Source organism: Desmodus rotundus, chromosome 1 (assembly GCF_022682495.2).
Source record: "Desmodus rotundus isolate HL8 chromosome 1, HLdesRot8A.1, whole genome shotgun sequence".
Lineage (NCBI taxonomy): Eukaryota > Metazoa > Chordata > Mammalia > Chiroptera > Phyllostomidae > Desmodus > Desmodus rotundus.
Genome location: NC_071387.1, coordinates 126,256,241 through 126,272,719, shown reverse-complemented (window position 1 = coordinate 126,272,719; position 16,479 = coordinate 126,256,241). Strand labels below are relative to the sequence as shown.

The following is a 16,479-nucleotide window of genomic DNA, read 5'->3' as shown; positions in this document are numbered from 1 at the left end:
GAGATCAGGGTTCAATTTTGGACAAGGTAAAGAAAGCTCTTATATCCAAGTAGATATGTGGAGAAGACTGTTGACTATATAAGTTTAGGAGATTTGGGCTGGAGATATGCAGTTGGAAGTCATGAACCTGTAAATGGAATTAAATCATAGGACTGAGTTAAAACCCAAAGAAGTTAAGCATAAATAATTTTATTTAAAATAAAAAGGATCAGAATTTTAGCTCAGACATCCCAGAGGAAGAATAAGTAAAGGTAACGAAGAAAAACCAGTGAGGTGAGAAAGCACAGCATTCTTCAAGCCAGGTAAAGAATTTGAAGAGAACTGGGGAATGCTGCTAAAGACATTTTAAATAAGATTATAAGTCAACATTGCTTATATGATTAAATAACACTGAGTCACTGACAACCTTGATAGAGACAGATTTTTTATATATCTATCAAACATTTTTCATTGAATTTATTGGGGTGACATTGGTTAATAAAATTACACAGGCTTCAAGTGTACAATTCCATAATACATCATCTGTATATCGTATTGTGTGCTCATTGCCCAGTTAAGTTGCCTTCCATCACCATTTATCCCCCTTTACCCTGTTCACCATACTGTTGACTGTGTCTGTGAGTTCCTGTTTGTTTTTTGCTTAATCCCTTCACCTTTTTCATCCAGTCCCCCAGCTCTCCTCCCTTCTGACAGCTGTCAGTCTGTTTTCTGTATCTATGAATCTGTTTATATTTTGTTTGTCAGTTTATTTTGTTCAGTAGATTCCATTTATAAGGGAAATCATATGGTATTTGTGCTTCTCTGAGTGGTTTATTTCACTTAGCATGTTACTTTCCAGGTCCATCCATGCTGTCACAAAAGGTAAGATTTCCTTCCTTTTATGGCTAAGTAATATTCTATTGTGTAAATGTACCACAGCTTTTTGATCCGCTCATCTACTGATGGGCATGTGGGCTGCTTCCCAATCTTGGCTATTGTAAATAATGCTGCAATGAACTTAGCAGTGCATATGTTCTTTCCAATTAGTGTTTCAGGATTCTCACAATATATTCTCAGACGCGGAATCACTGGGTCATAAAGCAACTCCATTTTTAATGTTTTCTAAAAACCCCATACTGTTTTCTGCAGTGGCTGCACCAATATACATTCCCACCAACAGTGCACGAGTCCCTTTTCTACACTAAAAAGTTTTTACACAGCACAGGAAAGCATAGACAAAATGAAAAAACAATCCACTGAATGGGAGAACATATTTGCCAATGATACATCTAATAAGGGGTTAATATCCAAAATTTATAAAGAACTCATAGAACTCAATATCAAAACAAACAAACAAACAATCCAATTAAAGATGGGCAAAGGACCTGAATAGAAACTTCTCTAAAGAGGACATACAGATGGCCAACAGACAATAAGAAAAGATGCTCAATGTCACTAATCGTCAGAGAAATGCAGATTAAACTGCAGTAAGATGTCACCTCACTCCTGTCAGAATGATTATCATCAATAAATCAACAAACAAGTATTGGGGAGGATGTGCATTCAAAGACCTATCCTTGGAAAATTGTAAGGCACTGAAGAAAGAAACTTTAGAAGATACAAATAAGTGGAAGCATATACCATTTTCCTAGATAGGAAGAATTAACATCATTAAAATGTCCACACGACCCACAGCAATCTATAGACTCAATGCAATTCCTATCAAGATACCAATGGTGTATTTCAAACAACGACACCAAATAGTCTGAAATACTGTCTTCACCCCATTGCATATTCTCGCCTCCTTTATCAAATATTGATTGACCATAAAGGCATGGGTTTATTTCTGTTCTCTCCATTCTGTTCCATTGATCTATATGACTCCTTTTACATCAGCCCCATGCCTTTTTGATTACTACGGCCTCGTAGCATAGTCTGGTATCAGGTAGCATGATTCCTCCCACTTTGCTCTTCTTTCTCAGGATTGCTGTGGCTATCCAGGGTCTTTTGTGATTCCATATAAATTTTCAGAATATTGCCCTGGCTGGGTGGCTCAGTTAGCTGTAGCATTATCCTGTACACCAGAAGGTTGTGGGTTTGATTCCCAGTCAGGGCACGTACCTAGGTTGCAGGTTTGATCCCAGGTTAGGGAGCATATAGGAGGCAACTGATTGATGTTTCTCTCTTACATCAATGCTTCTCTCTCTCCCTCTCTCTGTCTTCCCCTCTTTCCCTCCCCTCTTCTCTCTCTAAAATCAATAAACAAATCCTCAGGTGAGGGTTTTAAAAACACAACATTTAAATAAATAGTGTTGGGAAAATGAGACAGATATGTACAAAAAATAAAATTAGATCATCTTCCTATACCATACCCAAGAATAAACTCAAAATGGATTAAAGACTTAAACGTAAGATGCAAAACCATAAAAACCCTAGAAATAAATATACGTAGTAAAATCTTGGACATTTCTCACAGCAATGTCTTGTTCCGATAAATCTCCTTGGGCAAAGGAAACAGAAGAAAATATAAACAAATAGAAGCTGTTCTGATGTAGTGGGTACAGTGTAGATCTGATGGAAGTGGGTGTAACAGAGTGGGAGGAAGTAGGTAATAGCAAGCAAGACAACTCTTAAGCTGTTTGTAAAGTCAAGCTAAAGAGTGGGATGATAATTTTCAGGGCAAGTGGGATCAAGAGATGATTTTACTATTATCTATATTTTAATTTGTATGCTGATGGGAATCATCTGCGGGAGAGTGAAAAAGATGGTATAGGAGAGCCAGGGGATGGGTAGTTATTTTCTTGAGTAGATGAAAAAGAACAGTGTCTCCTGCACAAGTAGAATGATGGGCTTTTAGCCCTTAGTGCCTTAATAAGTATTACTCAGAATTGTATCCTCAAGTTCAAATTCCTCCGCACATAAGAGTGAGGCTTTAAAATGTTGCATAGAAGGTTACATGGTCAGTAACTAACAGAGAAAAGTTACAAGATTTTTCAGAAAGGCACAGACAAGGAACCATTGTTAAATAACAGAAGCTAATACAATGTAGTGGCACAGTGACCCTAAACATGAAGAGTACAGAATTCAAGTTAGGTAAAAATTGTGACGATATCAAGATTTTCTGAGGTGGTCTCTGTGTTACTCACTAAAGAGAAGAGGCAGAAAGAGCCAAACAGGAAAACTGGGACTGCTGGATGTCTGGCTGGAAGGCTGGGTTTGTTCATTTAACATTTTAAGTAAAAAGAGGATAGGGGTGATGTTCTAAGGGCCAGGGTTGGGGGGTGGGTGGATACATCCTGAAGAAACCCGTGCATTAGCAGATTAATCTGGCAGTGTTTAGAGAATGAATTGGCAGAGAACAAAAGAGAAAGATTAGCTCTAGGGCTATTAAAAGAACATCCATGAAATTAGTAGCACAGGGATTAGGGAGGTGGCAGTGGGAAAGAAGAAAGCGGCCAATCTGAAAGGCCATTTAGTGAGAATAGACAAAGCTTATCAATGAGTTCATGCTCTTATTGTATCATGCACTTTTCTTTCATAGCCTTTAACACTCCTTAATAAGCATTATTTCTACTATTCTTTGAATGTCTCCCCACTAGTATATAATTTCAGATGGCAGGGGCCGTGTATGTGTTGCTCACTATTTTATTTATATTGCCTAACACATTGCCCTGCGTATAGTAGGAATTAAAAAAAAACTTTGATAACTGAAGAAGATATTGAGGCATATCAAAGAAGCTGATGAGAAAGCAAAAAGATGGAAAAACAGGAAGACAGGAAGAGCAGGAGAAAGAAAGAGCAAGAAAGGGGAAAGGGCCAGATGAAGCAGAGGAGGTAGAGGAGGAGGGAGAAGACAGATTACAGTGAAGTGAAGCGCCTGAAAACCAGCAGTGACTAGGCTGCCGCTGGGAATTGGGAAGTCAGTATGGACAACGATACAAAAGAGAAATATCAAGAGTCCAACTCAATCACTCGCTCTCCATACTAACCTCACTGTCTCAGCTTCTCCCTATGTAGAACAATTATAGTGACCTCAAAGGCTAACTGTGCGGATTGAATGAGTTAACTCAGAAGTACTCCTGGTACCTGGTGAGCGATGAGCAGATGTTAGTCATGTTCATCATCATCATCACCACCATCACCTTATTTCTTCTGCAATGTGTGCCACGCTAACACTCATACCTCTCCTGTCTCTACAGAAATGGAAGGGGCAGGAGGAGCATAAGACTGACTGACAGATGAGATGAAGAGCCTTTCCTTACAGTCACGGTTGCCAAAGACCTTACTCGGGAGCTAATAGTGGCAAGAAGACAAGCAACTCAGCATTGGCCTCTCCCACCATCCCTTCTGAATTTCCCTCCCCCCACCAAATTGTAAAACAGACATACGTATACAAATTCCTTACAGTTTTTCAGTGTAATTTGTATTTCCTTGTGAAAAATGGAAAAGGAGGTAGGGCAAGTGGCAAAGGAAAATGAAAAGGTGCATTTTCAAAAGTACATTCAGGGGGAAAAATAGAATCAGGTAAAGGTAAGTAAAAATGCAGGTAATGCTCTGTTAAAAAAAAAAAAACAGAGAGAACACAATATCTGAAAGAAACATAAATGCCTGGTGCTTGATGGATAAACAACAAATAAAAGCATAAACAAACAAAAGGGGGGCAAAGAAAGCAATATTAAGTAATATGGAATAAGAAGGAAGCGCTAGAGCATTAGTTCTCAATGAGGGTGATTCCCCTTTCCCCCCAGGGGACATCTGGCAATATCTAGAAACATTTTCAATTGCCACATTGACATTTTAGCACAGGCGAGGGCTGCTGCTAAAAACCATACAATGCAAAGGACAGCTCTGAACAATTATCTGCTGAAAATGTCAACAGACCTGTGTTTGAACTAGAGACTAAAGGTAAGGAGAAAAAGATGGAAGAAGATCACATCCATTCATCCTTTTGCCCCAAACTGCAAAGTTCCCATTTCACTCTGAGAAAGAATTAAAATCCTTAGACATGTCCCCCAGGGCCCTTCTGATGCCCTCTCCTGATTCACTCCTGCCACACTGGCCTTGCTCTTCTGCAAATATGTGGGACATGTGCCCACCATGAGGTCCTCGGACTGCTGTGCTCTCTAACTGGAAGAGTGCTCCCCTAGACAGTCACAAGGCAGGCTCCTTCACCTTCAAGCTTCTCCTCTGACACCACCATGTCACTTCTGCAATGAGGCTCATTCTGTTCCACCCAATTTAAAAATGCACCTCCTCACCATTGTCGTTCACCCCATTACAATCTTCTGTTGTTTCATCAAACCTGTCACTTTCTAGGATTTCACATAATTTGCTATTTATTATGTTGGTCTGTCTTCCCCATGCCCTCCCCACTCTCTATGTAATCTCCATGAAGGAATTTTGTCTATTTTATGAACCACTATATTGCCAGCAACTGCCTGCCTAGCATATGTAGGTGCTCGTTTGTTGAATAAATGAAAAAAAGAGGCTCAAATAAGTGCAAATAATAATAACAATAAACACAAGCATACCTACTGCTCTCACTCTGTACCTGGGAACTGTTCTAAGTGCTTCGTATATATTAAGTCCTTTAATCTCCATAACCAGCCTACGCTATAGGTCGTATTATCATCACCATAGCCATTTCAGGAAGAAACTGAAGGCACAGAGACCATGCACCCAATATCATGAAGCGCAGCAATTCGAAGCCACAGCGCTCGGCTTCAGAGTCTCAGATCTTACCCTTCTGCACTATGTCACTTCAAAATCCTCCTATTATTATAAAAAGATAATTCTAAACATTTATTAAAAAAATGATCTATCTAATCAAGGAATAATAAAATTTATACTGTATTCTACATATAAGTGAATAGACATAAACTTATCTCTGATATTTGAGCTTTAACGTTACAAGGTTATTTTAAATTAATTATGGTTGCCTGATAGTGTTTTCACTATTGTCAAAAGTTACAAAATAATAATAATTACCTACTTCAGGAATTCTGCATACATTTTTAGCTTTTTTATTCAAATTAAGTTAGAATGTGAAACAACATCAGCTTGATTGCTACAATGTATGTAAAACAGTGATTTATTTTAATAAATTTTAAAGCAAACAATAACTGGTGGCTGATTGTTTTCAAATGCATTGACAAGAACATTGGGAGATACATGTTTCATGAAAGTAACTTCTGGTATTGGTAATAAGTGCTGAAGTGTTACAATGTATTAACATAATCCTTAAGAATGATCTTCTAGTGTGCAGCAATAAAGCAGCATAAGCATGAGTTTGAAAGGCTTGCCCTCGCATCCCCACACCATGATGCATTATTACAGGCGTTACTACATATCTTATTAAGCAAAGTTTAGAATTCATTAACATAGAGAAAATCAATTAAACTGGAAAGTGAGATGCATGTTTCTTCCATCTTTGAATTCTAGCTGTAGTTTATCATGGCCCTTTACACATTCTACATCGCTCTAGTTTCTTCGTGCACCCTACTGCCCGTGAAGTTCAGCCTCCTAGAAGGGGCTTCCTCCAAGGACAGGTTCTTAAGCTTATTCATGTTTGCATCCTTTATGGTCTTCACAACAGTGTCTTACACATATCAAGAATTCAATAAATCTTTCTTCATTCATGAATTAATTTCACACAGGGAAATAATAAAACAGAAAGCGTTGTTCTGGGACCAGTTTTAAAAACAGACTATACATAATTTACAATAACCTGTGGAAATATTTTGTCCTATACAATGATATGCTCCAGCACACATAATTTTTTTTTAAAAAAGTGATAGTTAACCTTTAGACACACGGGTATTCTGCAGTTTTGGAGGAAGTGAATATATTCCTATGTTGAGACCAGCTACCAGAGCCCCTCTAAGACAAGTAAATTGCTGGTTTACCATTGGCTCCCTGAAATAAAAACCATCACATGATAGCCATCAGTATTTCTTCTTTTTAGTAGAGCCAGGGCTTTTGATTTTGAAAATTATGGAGCTGGTCTCAAGTAACTAGCTAAAAAATATAAAAAGAAAAAGAAAGGTAATCAATCACTTGTTTTTCTCTTTTCACCTGAGTCATTCTCTCTCCCCCAAGATTCCCTGAACATCTGCAAAGACTTACTTTTGTAGGAGCTTTTGCTCTAGGAAAAATATCTACAATTTTATAAATTTTCAAAGGGCTCTATGATATGGGGGGAAAATTAAGAACCACTGCAGCTAGAAGACAATTCATTTGACTGATATATTTTTTAACCTAGTAATTTTCAGTCACATGAACACAGCTTGCAATCTTAGGATAGATTTGATGTTATGAAAGAGGTAAATACACACCAATCTGTTAGCATGCATATAGTACTTGTTAAAAATAATCAAATTTGCTTCTCTAGACTAGGATATCATATACTATCTGTAGTTAAAAATCTATTTATAGTGTGGCAAACACCACAGTAACTGGCACAATGGGCATAGGTATATAATTTGACTCACTGTGAGTATTCTAGAAGTAAACTTTGCAAACTAAAGTAGCATTTGCAAAGCTGGAGGAGGGAAAACCAAGATCATAAATATAAGTTTTATCTTAACAGTGTTCATATTTCTTACCTAGAGTCTAGAAGCTTAATTCCTTTGGAATTCTCATGTCCTTTCATTTTCAAAACTAAAAACAGCTCATGCCATCATGAACCTCAAGAAGGAATCTACCTGCCAAGGACTCCTCAAGGTTAACGGGGCCCAAATTCATGATCAGAGTCTAGCAGCCACTGCTGACAGAGAGCGCTCACACATGCTGAATTTCAGGGAAAAGCTACAGACTAAGCCTTCAGCCTCCTGCACCGTGCTCCTGCCATCTGCATTAACCCTTATAACCCTTATAAAGGAGTTCCTGGTTTTGTCTTTCAACCAGTGGGCGGAGACTTAGCCTGTCTAATGAGAACTGCATAACTATATCCTCATTTGCATCTTTACTGACTAAACAGAACAGCTCCATAATGACCAATCAGAATTAATCTTTCCAGTGAATGAGGGTAGTGATAGTTGGACCAATCAGATTGTGTAAATTTGGGTTCCTCATTTGCAAAAAAAAAAAAAAAAAAAGGACCAAACAGAGACTAAGGACTTTCTCTACAAAAAAGTGGACACTCCTCTGTCTGGTGGAGTACAGTTTTGGTTTCCTCTACAGGCTGAATTTCTCAGGTTTGCAAACTGCTTACCTGAAAAAAGTTCCTCCTTTTACCACACCCTAGGTTAGTTCTCTTGTTGGCTTTAGATTGGTGGCAGAGACTTTTTGTTGACACCATAAAAGGCAACATTTGCCCTGGTTTTACAGGTCACCTTGAGAGTCTACTTTGATTTGGACATTACTTATACATGTTTATTTTCTCATTTCAGTTCATGTTACCTTCTGCTTCTTGTTTACAGTCGCAGTGCTAACTTTGGTTTCCTAGGTCCTACAGGAAATCTTAACTAACTTTAAACATAATAAAACTAACTTCAAATATAAAAAAAAACACATCTAACCATATTATACTGGAAAAAAACATATAGGATTTTATTCTAAAATCCTAACACATAGGATTTCAGAATAAGGTCATTTCTTGTTTCCCTGATATGTGAGGGGAGAGGGTGGCTTCAATCAATACCACTAAATTCACATGAGAAATCTAATTATAAATATACATATGACATTGTTAGCCAGCTCAATAACTTCGTACCTGGTAAAGAATTCGACTCTATTTATCATACTAGGAGAAAGTGAAACAGCTGCCAGACCCGAAACATCTCAGAAAACTTAAGGACAGCAGCTCCCTTCTAAGGCATTGAGAATAACAGAAGAGAATTAAAGTTTCCCAAATTCCTTTATTCATTTGGAACAGCTGTATACAATGCTAGATATCAATAAGTACCCATTAGTTGTGTCTTTATTTTCTAAGTCATAATATAAAAAAGCTATGTGATATTATCATTAATATTTTTAAGACTAAATAGGTCAAAAATAATTCACTATAGCCTCTATTTACTTGGAAGATGCAAATTGCAAGGTTTAATTAGCTCACTGTTAATTTTACCTCAATATCAGTGCCCAAAATTGAGTGCAATGAACAAAAACAATGACTATTACCACAAAGAAATAATAAGTTATATGACCAGACTTAAATTAAAAAGTTTATTAGTTTTTCTCAAAATTTGAGAAACAGAGTCCATGTATATTCCTGCTGGGTATAAATATTTGCGAAACTCCCTGGAAGACACTTTGGCAATAAGGATAGAAAACTTTAAAACTTTCATTCCCTTGTTTTCTAAAAAAAATAATAATAATAATAATAATAATAACAACAACAACAACAACAACAAGACGAAGAAGACGAAGACGAAGATGAAGAAGAAGAGGAAGAAGAAGAAGAGGAGGAGGAGGAGGAAGAAGAAGAAATAGAGCTTAGTGCTTAAATGCCTGGATTTTAGCAATAAATTGCCTGGCATTGAAACCTCACTTCTCCACTTAAAAATCAGTGAACTTGGGCAAGTGACTTATCTCTGGACTCTGTTTTCTTTTCTGTAATATGAAATAACAGTAGTACCTTTCTCATATATTTGTTTTGAGGGTTAGAAGATTTAAATATAAATAAATGCATTTAGAAGAATATCAGGTACAGAGTAAACTCTCTCTTAGCCACTTTTATATTGTCAAAACTGTCTTTTTAGTGATATTTAACAGCCATAAACATTTGGAAATAAATAGAATGTCCAAGATTATGGGGACTATAAAGTAACTTATAGCACATCTATATAATGGTTATGATCTAATACTATTCAGGAAAGCAGAAATCAATGTATATGACTTCATAATAGTCATACAAAAAAATGAAAGAAAATATAGCCAAGTGTTCAACATATCTATTTTTTGTGTGGTATTAAGGATAACTTTTATTTCTCCTTTACAATTTTGAGATTTTTTCCCAAACTTTCTATAGTATACTGTACTGCTTCTGAAAGGAGGGAAAAAATGAAATGTGTTCTGTCAAAAGCTAGCACCTTTGGGATTAGGTTGGGAGAGGGATGAATAGGTAGAGCACCACAATGATGGACACATGGCATCACACCATTGTCCACACCCATAAAATGCACCACAGCCCGAGTGAACCACAACGTAAACTGCAGACTCTAGGTAACGATGATGCGTCAATGCAGGCTCATCAAGTGTAGCACATGGACCACTCTGGCGGGAGATGCTGATAATGGAGGAAGGGACATGTGAGGGACAGAGGTACACGGAAAATCTCTGTACCTTCTGCTCCATTTTTCTCTGAACCTAAAACTGCCCTAAAAAAATAAAGTCTTAATGAAATAAATAAATAACTGTATTTCGCAAAGTAAAAAGTTTTCTTCGTTGTTTTCTAGTATTTTACGTTCAGCTCAATTTCAGCTGTGTACATTTCAATCAGAACCGAATCGGGAGCCTTTTGAAATTTTACCCCATCATTCTCAAAAGTTGCCTAAGAAATTTTTCACGATTAGTTCTATGGAAGGTTCTGTAGTTAAATTTGTTTGGAAAAATATATTTTATTCAAACTGGCATTTCTATCTTTTATCCTGCACTTTGAGATCCTCGGAGCAGTAAGGGCAGAAAGAAAAAAAAAAAAAGAACATAATCCAGGTAACAGTAAAACCTATTAGGTTGGTTTTATTATCTATTACTTAACTATTGCCTGAAGCAAACATTTATTATTACTTTTAAGGCTGCTTGAATTTCTTACCAGCTAATTCTTGGAGTCTAGAGGGTTTCATGCATTGGAAATAGATTCCGTGAAAGATGGTCACTGGTTATCTTTAGTTTCTCAGAACCATTCTGCTTTTTCAGTAACGTGTTAAGCCATCATACTTAAGAAAAGAAGAATTAAAAAGCATTTTATCATTTGGTAAATATACTCCAGTTTGGGGGTTAGACTGTTGAGTAGAGTAGGAGAAAACGGCTATTGCTACAATTGAATGAACTGAGAAATTTTATTCATTCATAACTTTAGAACTTAGAAAACAATCCATACATTATTCTTTATAATTCATTCTAATAATTAGGTTTATATGCACAGACTCATTAACCAAAAAATATTTGGTAGGATTTTCTGGAGCAATAAACTATACAATTTCAAGTAAATAATCCATTAAAAAAGAAAAATATACTGAAGATAATTATTAATTCTGTTTTAATCAGCCCCAAAATGAATTGTTTCTTATGGGTTTTCAAGCTTTTCAAAATTAAACTTAAGTTTAATTTGATTTTGTTTATGAAAAATCATAAGTGCTTTCTAATCCACAGCCACAGTGCTGACACACCTTCCCACCAAGAAGCCCATGAGTGACTCCAGGGCACTAATAACTGGTTCCCTGGCTCCTACGTGAGAGTCATGTCTACTCATAAGACGTAGCCACCTATATCTTCAACCCATAGTCCAGCCTTGTCACTTAAAATCATAAACTGAAACACTGAGAAAAATGTTCAAGGTTATAATCAGTCTAAACTCAAACAGAATTCACCTAAATCAGCAATGAATTTTGTTTCCAAATAAACGGTTGTTTATCACACACTTCACTTTCCCTCTAACTAATGAGATCTGTGATCCCACAGTAACACCAACATTTGATGCAAAACAGTTTACCAGTGAGACCTTCATAAAAGAACTGGTAAATTGGTACCTAGAGATGTCAGGTTATTTGAGAACTATTTTTATAAAGCTCTTCTTTCTACATTTCTAAAAATAAATCACCACACACCTGAAAACCAGTAATAGTTAATTTTATCCCTAAAGCTCTAGAGTTTCAGCAGTAATTTTTTCCATGTGTAGAAAAAAGCAATATGGATTAATTTCCTGTTAATTCCTATTTGTTTTTGACCTTTCATTCCCCCCAAAACTTATCCTTCATAAAAATCTCCAATATTTACTTGTAACACCTGGCAGTGAGGCATTGATCCTGTTATGTTAATCATGACAATCTGAATAAATGGTTTCTTAAAATTCCTGTCTTTTAAAACCTTCTACTCGGGTATTTACCGAAGGCTTATCGTACTACTGAGTACACAGCAAGCACTGGCGTATTAATCGACATATGCTCACTCTTACTCTTAATTCTGCTTACTTCCCCCAAGCTCAGAGTGGCCGCTCAGGCAGTAATGCCTGTTTGCACTACTGACACTCAAAGATGTGATAAATGCATCGCAAACCAACATTCTGAGCTCACGGAGGCCAGAAATTGTAACTTACTCATCTTGGTAACAATAAAAAAATAACATAATAGATAGTAAGTGCTGAATAAACATGTTGAATTTTACTTATGTTTCCCATTATAGTACAAAAGACCAAACAACCCCTATTATTTCTGAAAAGTCAAGTTATTGGAGGTTTTTCTAAATTCTGACGGAAGAATAAAACAGCCCTGAGACTTCCTAGAAATCCTGTTCCTCTTCTTCCAATATATAATCTAATTATAAATTACTGAAAAATGATTAAATAACTAGTCATAAAAAACATCCATAATAATAATGGAGCTTTGTTCCTAATTATCAGTGTTCCCAGAAGCTATTATTGTGTTCAAACCTACCACACTACCTGAATTTTCAGATAATTAAAGCCCAGAAAACTTCTAAAAGGAAAAGCAATTTCAAAATAACTTCAAACAAAATTCCAATACTGTTGGTGCAGTTTAGGCAAAATTAAATGTACTGCACTTTAGATAGAATAAAAAAGCAGAAAAGTAAAATAAGTAACATATTGACTGATATGGTGATCTAGTCATATCACTTTGTTATAATTTCTGTTACAAGTTAATAAGAGTTCTCTTCTCATTAATATCAAAATATATTAAGGCCTAAAAGCATTGCCAATACAGGAATTAGAATTCTAAATAAAACAATTTATACTTAGTATATGCTAATGATATAGTGCCAGAATATTGACTATAACAAGTGATAAATTTACAGTGACATTCATATCTGTGGGTCACAGGTATAGAAACTAACAAGGTTTGCAATTAGCTCAGTTTTCAGTTACTCCTCCATTCAAAACTACATCACAGACATGCTCAGTCACACGTGCAGCACTGTCTTTAAAAGACAAATGCTGGACAACTGCAAAAGGTCATAGGTTAAATATGCCCTATAAACACTTTCTTCTCAAAATAACTATCAATCACATTATATAAATTGCCAATGTTTTGAGATTCAGACACACTGTAATACAATTCCATGTGCACACCTAGGATGATGATATCCTCCCATAAATAATTAACTATCACATGACATCATTTACCACTTACAAGTATCACTCTTACAGGTGAGATTTTTCCCGATCTGGCCCTAGCAGCCAATCAAACTTCCAAAGCATCAAGCAAAACTTTATCCCGAAGACAGATCCTTCCATTTACTTGGTTGTACATTATCTATACTTCTCCATTCCTTTTTATAAACTATCTGTTTCCCCCCTTAAATATTCCCCAGTAAATGAAGACACAGAAAGAGTGAAAGGAACACATATCCAGACTCTCTGATTTATTTCTCTGTGATTCTAAACAAGACCCTCAGGGAGGTTAACAGTTTCACTACAAGTCTAACTGATCTCCAAATATTTACAGAATAATGAGGCAAGCCATCATCAAGACCATACGCAGTTTCTTGTCATTCATTCTGCCTCCAGCAGGGAGTAGAGGGACACGTCCTAAGGAAGGATACGCCCACAGAGGCAGAGTTTTGATTGACTACCCCTATCTTAAGCTCAGCCTCCTCGCTAAGACAGCAACATATTGGCTGTGTGGACGCAGGTTTCCCAAGTCCCCACCTTAGAAACCTCAACAATTATAAAGCACGCTTCTGCCAAAAGCAACATGCCCAAATTTGTTCCTTTTTACAACGCCATGATGTTTCAGATGAAAACACAGCCTGCCAAAAATGTCACATTAAAGAATAACAAAGAAACGAACAGCATCTTTAGACTTGAATTTCAATGGATAACCTCACCATCTGTCAACCAGTTGTGAAGCAATGATCCTAGAGAAGCCCCGCAAACATGAACAAGTTTTACCCTCACATCTATCATCTGTATCAATCTCCACTCTCAGGACCTCAGTAATAGTCGTGTTCTATCTGTGGAACACCTACAGGAATGGCATTTGCCATGACAAGCAGGACTCTGCCCATGAAAGGGCCATTCTGACAGACTTGCGTTTGGTAACAAATGCAGAGTTCTGGTCATACAGGTAATGAAGAGCAGGGAGAGAAAGGACGGGGTGGGGGAGGGGGAGGGGGTGGGAGGGAGGGAGGGACTCTTGCCTCCCATTTGGATTGGAAACTGGTAGAGGAGGTTAATTTCTAGAGGCCGGGCATCCAAACAACCCTCAATTTCCTCCCACTCGGCCTCAGAAACAAGATCATAATTTGGACCTAGAAGAAGCCCCCACCCCTTCCCTTCCCTCCTCCAGCACCACCACCCTAGAAGTTAGCCTTAGCTCGGAAGAAACTGCGGGGTGCGGGCTCCCCGACCGAGGACCACACCAGGCGCCCGTTCGGTAGCAGAACAGCGGGCTCAGACTCTGCCACCAGCTCCGCGACTCCACCAGCTGCCAGCCAGGCTCACGGGGACCCCACCCCTCCCAAGCCAGCCTTCGCCCCCGCCGGGAGCGGCAGCCTGATTTACGCAGCCTCAGCCCTGACACTGCCTCCGCTTCTTTCTATCCGGATAACGGGGGGGGGGGGGGGGGGGGGGGGAGAGGGCAGAAGAGGAATAGATAGGGAGCGAGAAAGAAGCAAAACAGTCCCGGTTCCCAAGAGACAGGACGCCAGTGGCAAGACCTGGCACACGCACAACACACACACGCACAACACACATACACTAATGCGCCAAGCTCCCAGGTTCAGTGCCAAGTGGCGACAACGTGGGAGGAAGGAAGAAGGGGTGGGGGAGAGGCCCAGAGTTACTAGGAGCGACATTCGGAAGAGGGTAAGAGATGCCTCAGAAACTACGAAACTGAGAAAGTCCCGGACCCCCTCCACGTCCCCAAGTCTGGGCTCCCCTTGCCAGCAGCAGGGATGCCTGCCTTCCTGCGGGGCGGGAAATCGGGGAGGAGAGCTGGAGCCTAGCTTCCCCCAAGCTGCCCTCCCCGGCCTGGCCCAGGGCCCGGAACCCGGACCCCCTTCAGCCCGGGCGTGAGGAGGCGGCCAGGCAAGGAGTGACTTGCCGAAGGACTCCGGGGGAAAAAGAGGGCAGGAGAGGGGCGTCTCGCACGCCCCGGCCGGGCTGCTCATTTCTTCCTCTGTCGACACACCCCCCGTTATCCCCCTCCCCCGACACTATACACACACCGATAGCGAAACACGCGCGCGTTCACCCCACCATCCCAGTTCCATCGATTAAAACACTAGTTGATTTCTTCCTGATTAAAAAAAAATGTAAAAGTGCAACAACTCTTCTCAGGAGTCGCTGGAGCAAAGAAAGTCCATCAGCAGGCTTCTTACCATAGTTTCCAGGAGTTAAGAAGTCGGCGGTTCCCAGTGAAAACGGACCCAAAACCCCAAGGGGGCAAACGGCGACGAACTCCCTCCCCAGCCCTGCGCCTCTCACCTCCTTAAGTTCCTTGGCTACGTCCTTCAGGTCGCCCAGGACTAATTCCAGATCCTCCACGATGATCTTGATCTGTTCCTTCACCTTGGCTTTGGAGGCTGCCGGTGGTCCCTCGGCTGGAGAGGAGGAGGGGGGGGTCCCTTTGGACTTGGCTGACATTCTTTGGGGCCAAACGAGGCAGGTCAGCACAGGCAGGAGAGCGGAGGCTGCCGCGCGCCCCGGTCCCTGGCGCTGCTGCAACCGCTGCCGCCCGGATCCCTCCACATCTTGGACGCTTCCTGGGCAGCGGCGGGTGGCTGCGCTCGGCGCTCGGCCCGGCGGCCGCACTGTGGTGCTGCCATCAACTCCCCGAGCCGCGGCGCTCGGCGCCCGGCGCCCGGCTGCAGACGGGCGAGCAGCGCGCCTGCGCCTCCTCCCGCCGCCGCCCGCCGCTCGCGCGCACACTCGCACTCGCGCCCCGCGGGGAGTGCGCCCCGCCGGCCGCGGCGCCCGCGGCGCCTCGCTCCAGGGTCTCTCCCAGGGCTCCTGGGCATCAGGGAGCAGGCAGCGAGGTCCCTGCCGCGCCCGCCCCCAGGTCTGGATGCTGAAACGCCCTCCGCCTGGCAGACCGCTGTGCGTCTTCTCGCATCTGCCTGGATTCCTGGTGCCCGCCGCTAGCAGAGACCTGGATCCCGCCGCGCTCTCAGATCGGTTCAGAACGACTCACGGATCCGGGCAAGAGTTGGATTTAGGGTGAAGCGACTCTAAATGTTTATCCAGGACCAAAGTATTCCCTGAAGGCCTCCAATCATTCTCAAAGTGACTAAGAGTTCGAAAAAAGGGTTCTCACTTCTGCGGGGGGAGGGGGCTGTGCATAAATAGCGACCCCCCAACATGAAATCAAGAGTTCTTGAGTT

The 16,479-nt window shown here is 40.2% G+C and overlaps 1 protein-coding gene across 3 annotated transcripts in view; it reads right to left on the bottom strand.

Moving 5' to 3' along the window:
- Window positions 1-16,259, bottom strand: part of PRR16 (proline rich 16) — a 249,921-nt gene extending 233,662 nt beyond the window's left edge. For 2 of the 3 annotated variants that reach the window (XM_045204419.3, XM_053910599.2), the window contains exon 1: window positions 15,584-16,061. In XM_045204419.3, the coding sequence (XP_045060354.2) occupies window positions 15,584-15,742 (159 nt within the window). In that variant the 5' untranslated portion in view covers window positions 15,743-16,061. Of the gene's footprint in view, window positions 1-15,583 lie in introns of all 3 variants that reach the window. The other variant, XM_071219282.1, reaches the window with a different exon arrangement.
- Window positions 16,260-16,479: the final 220 nt, after the last annotated feature.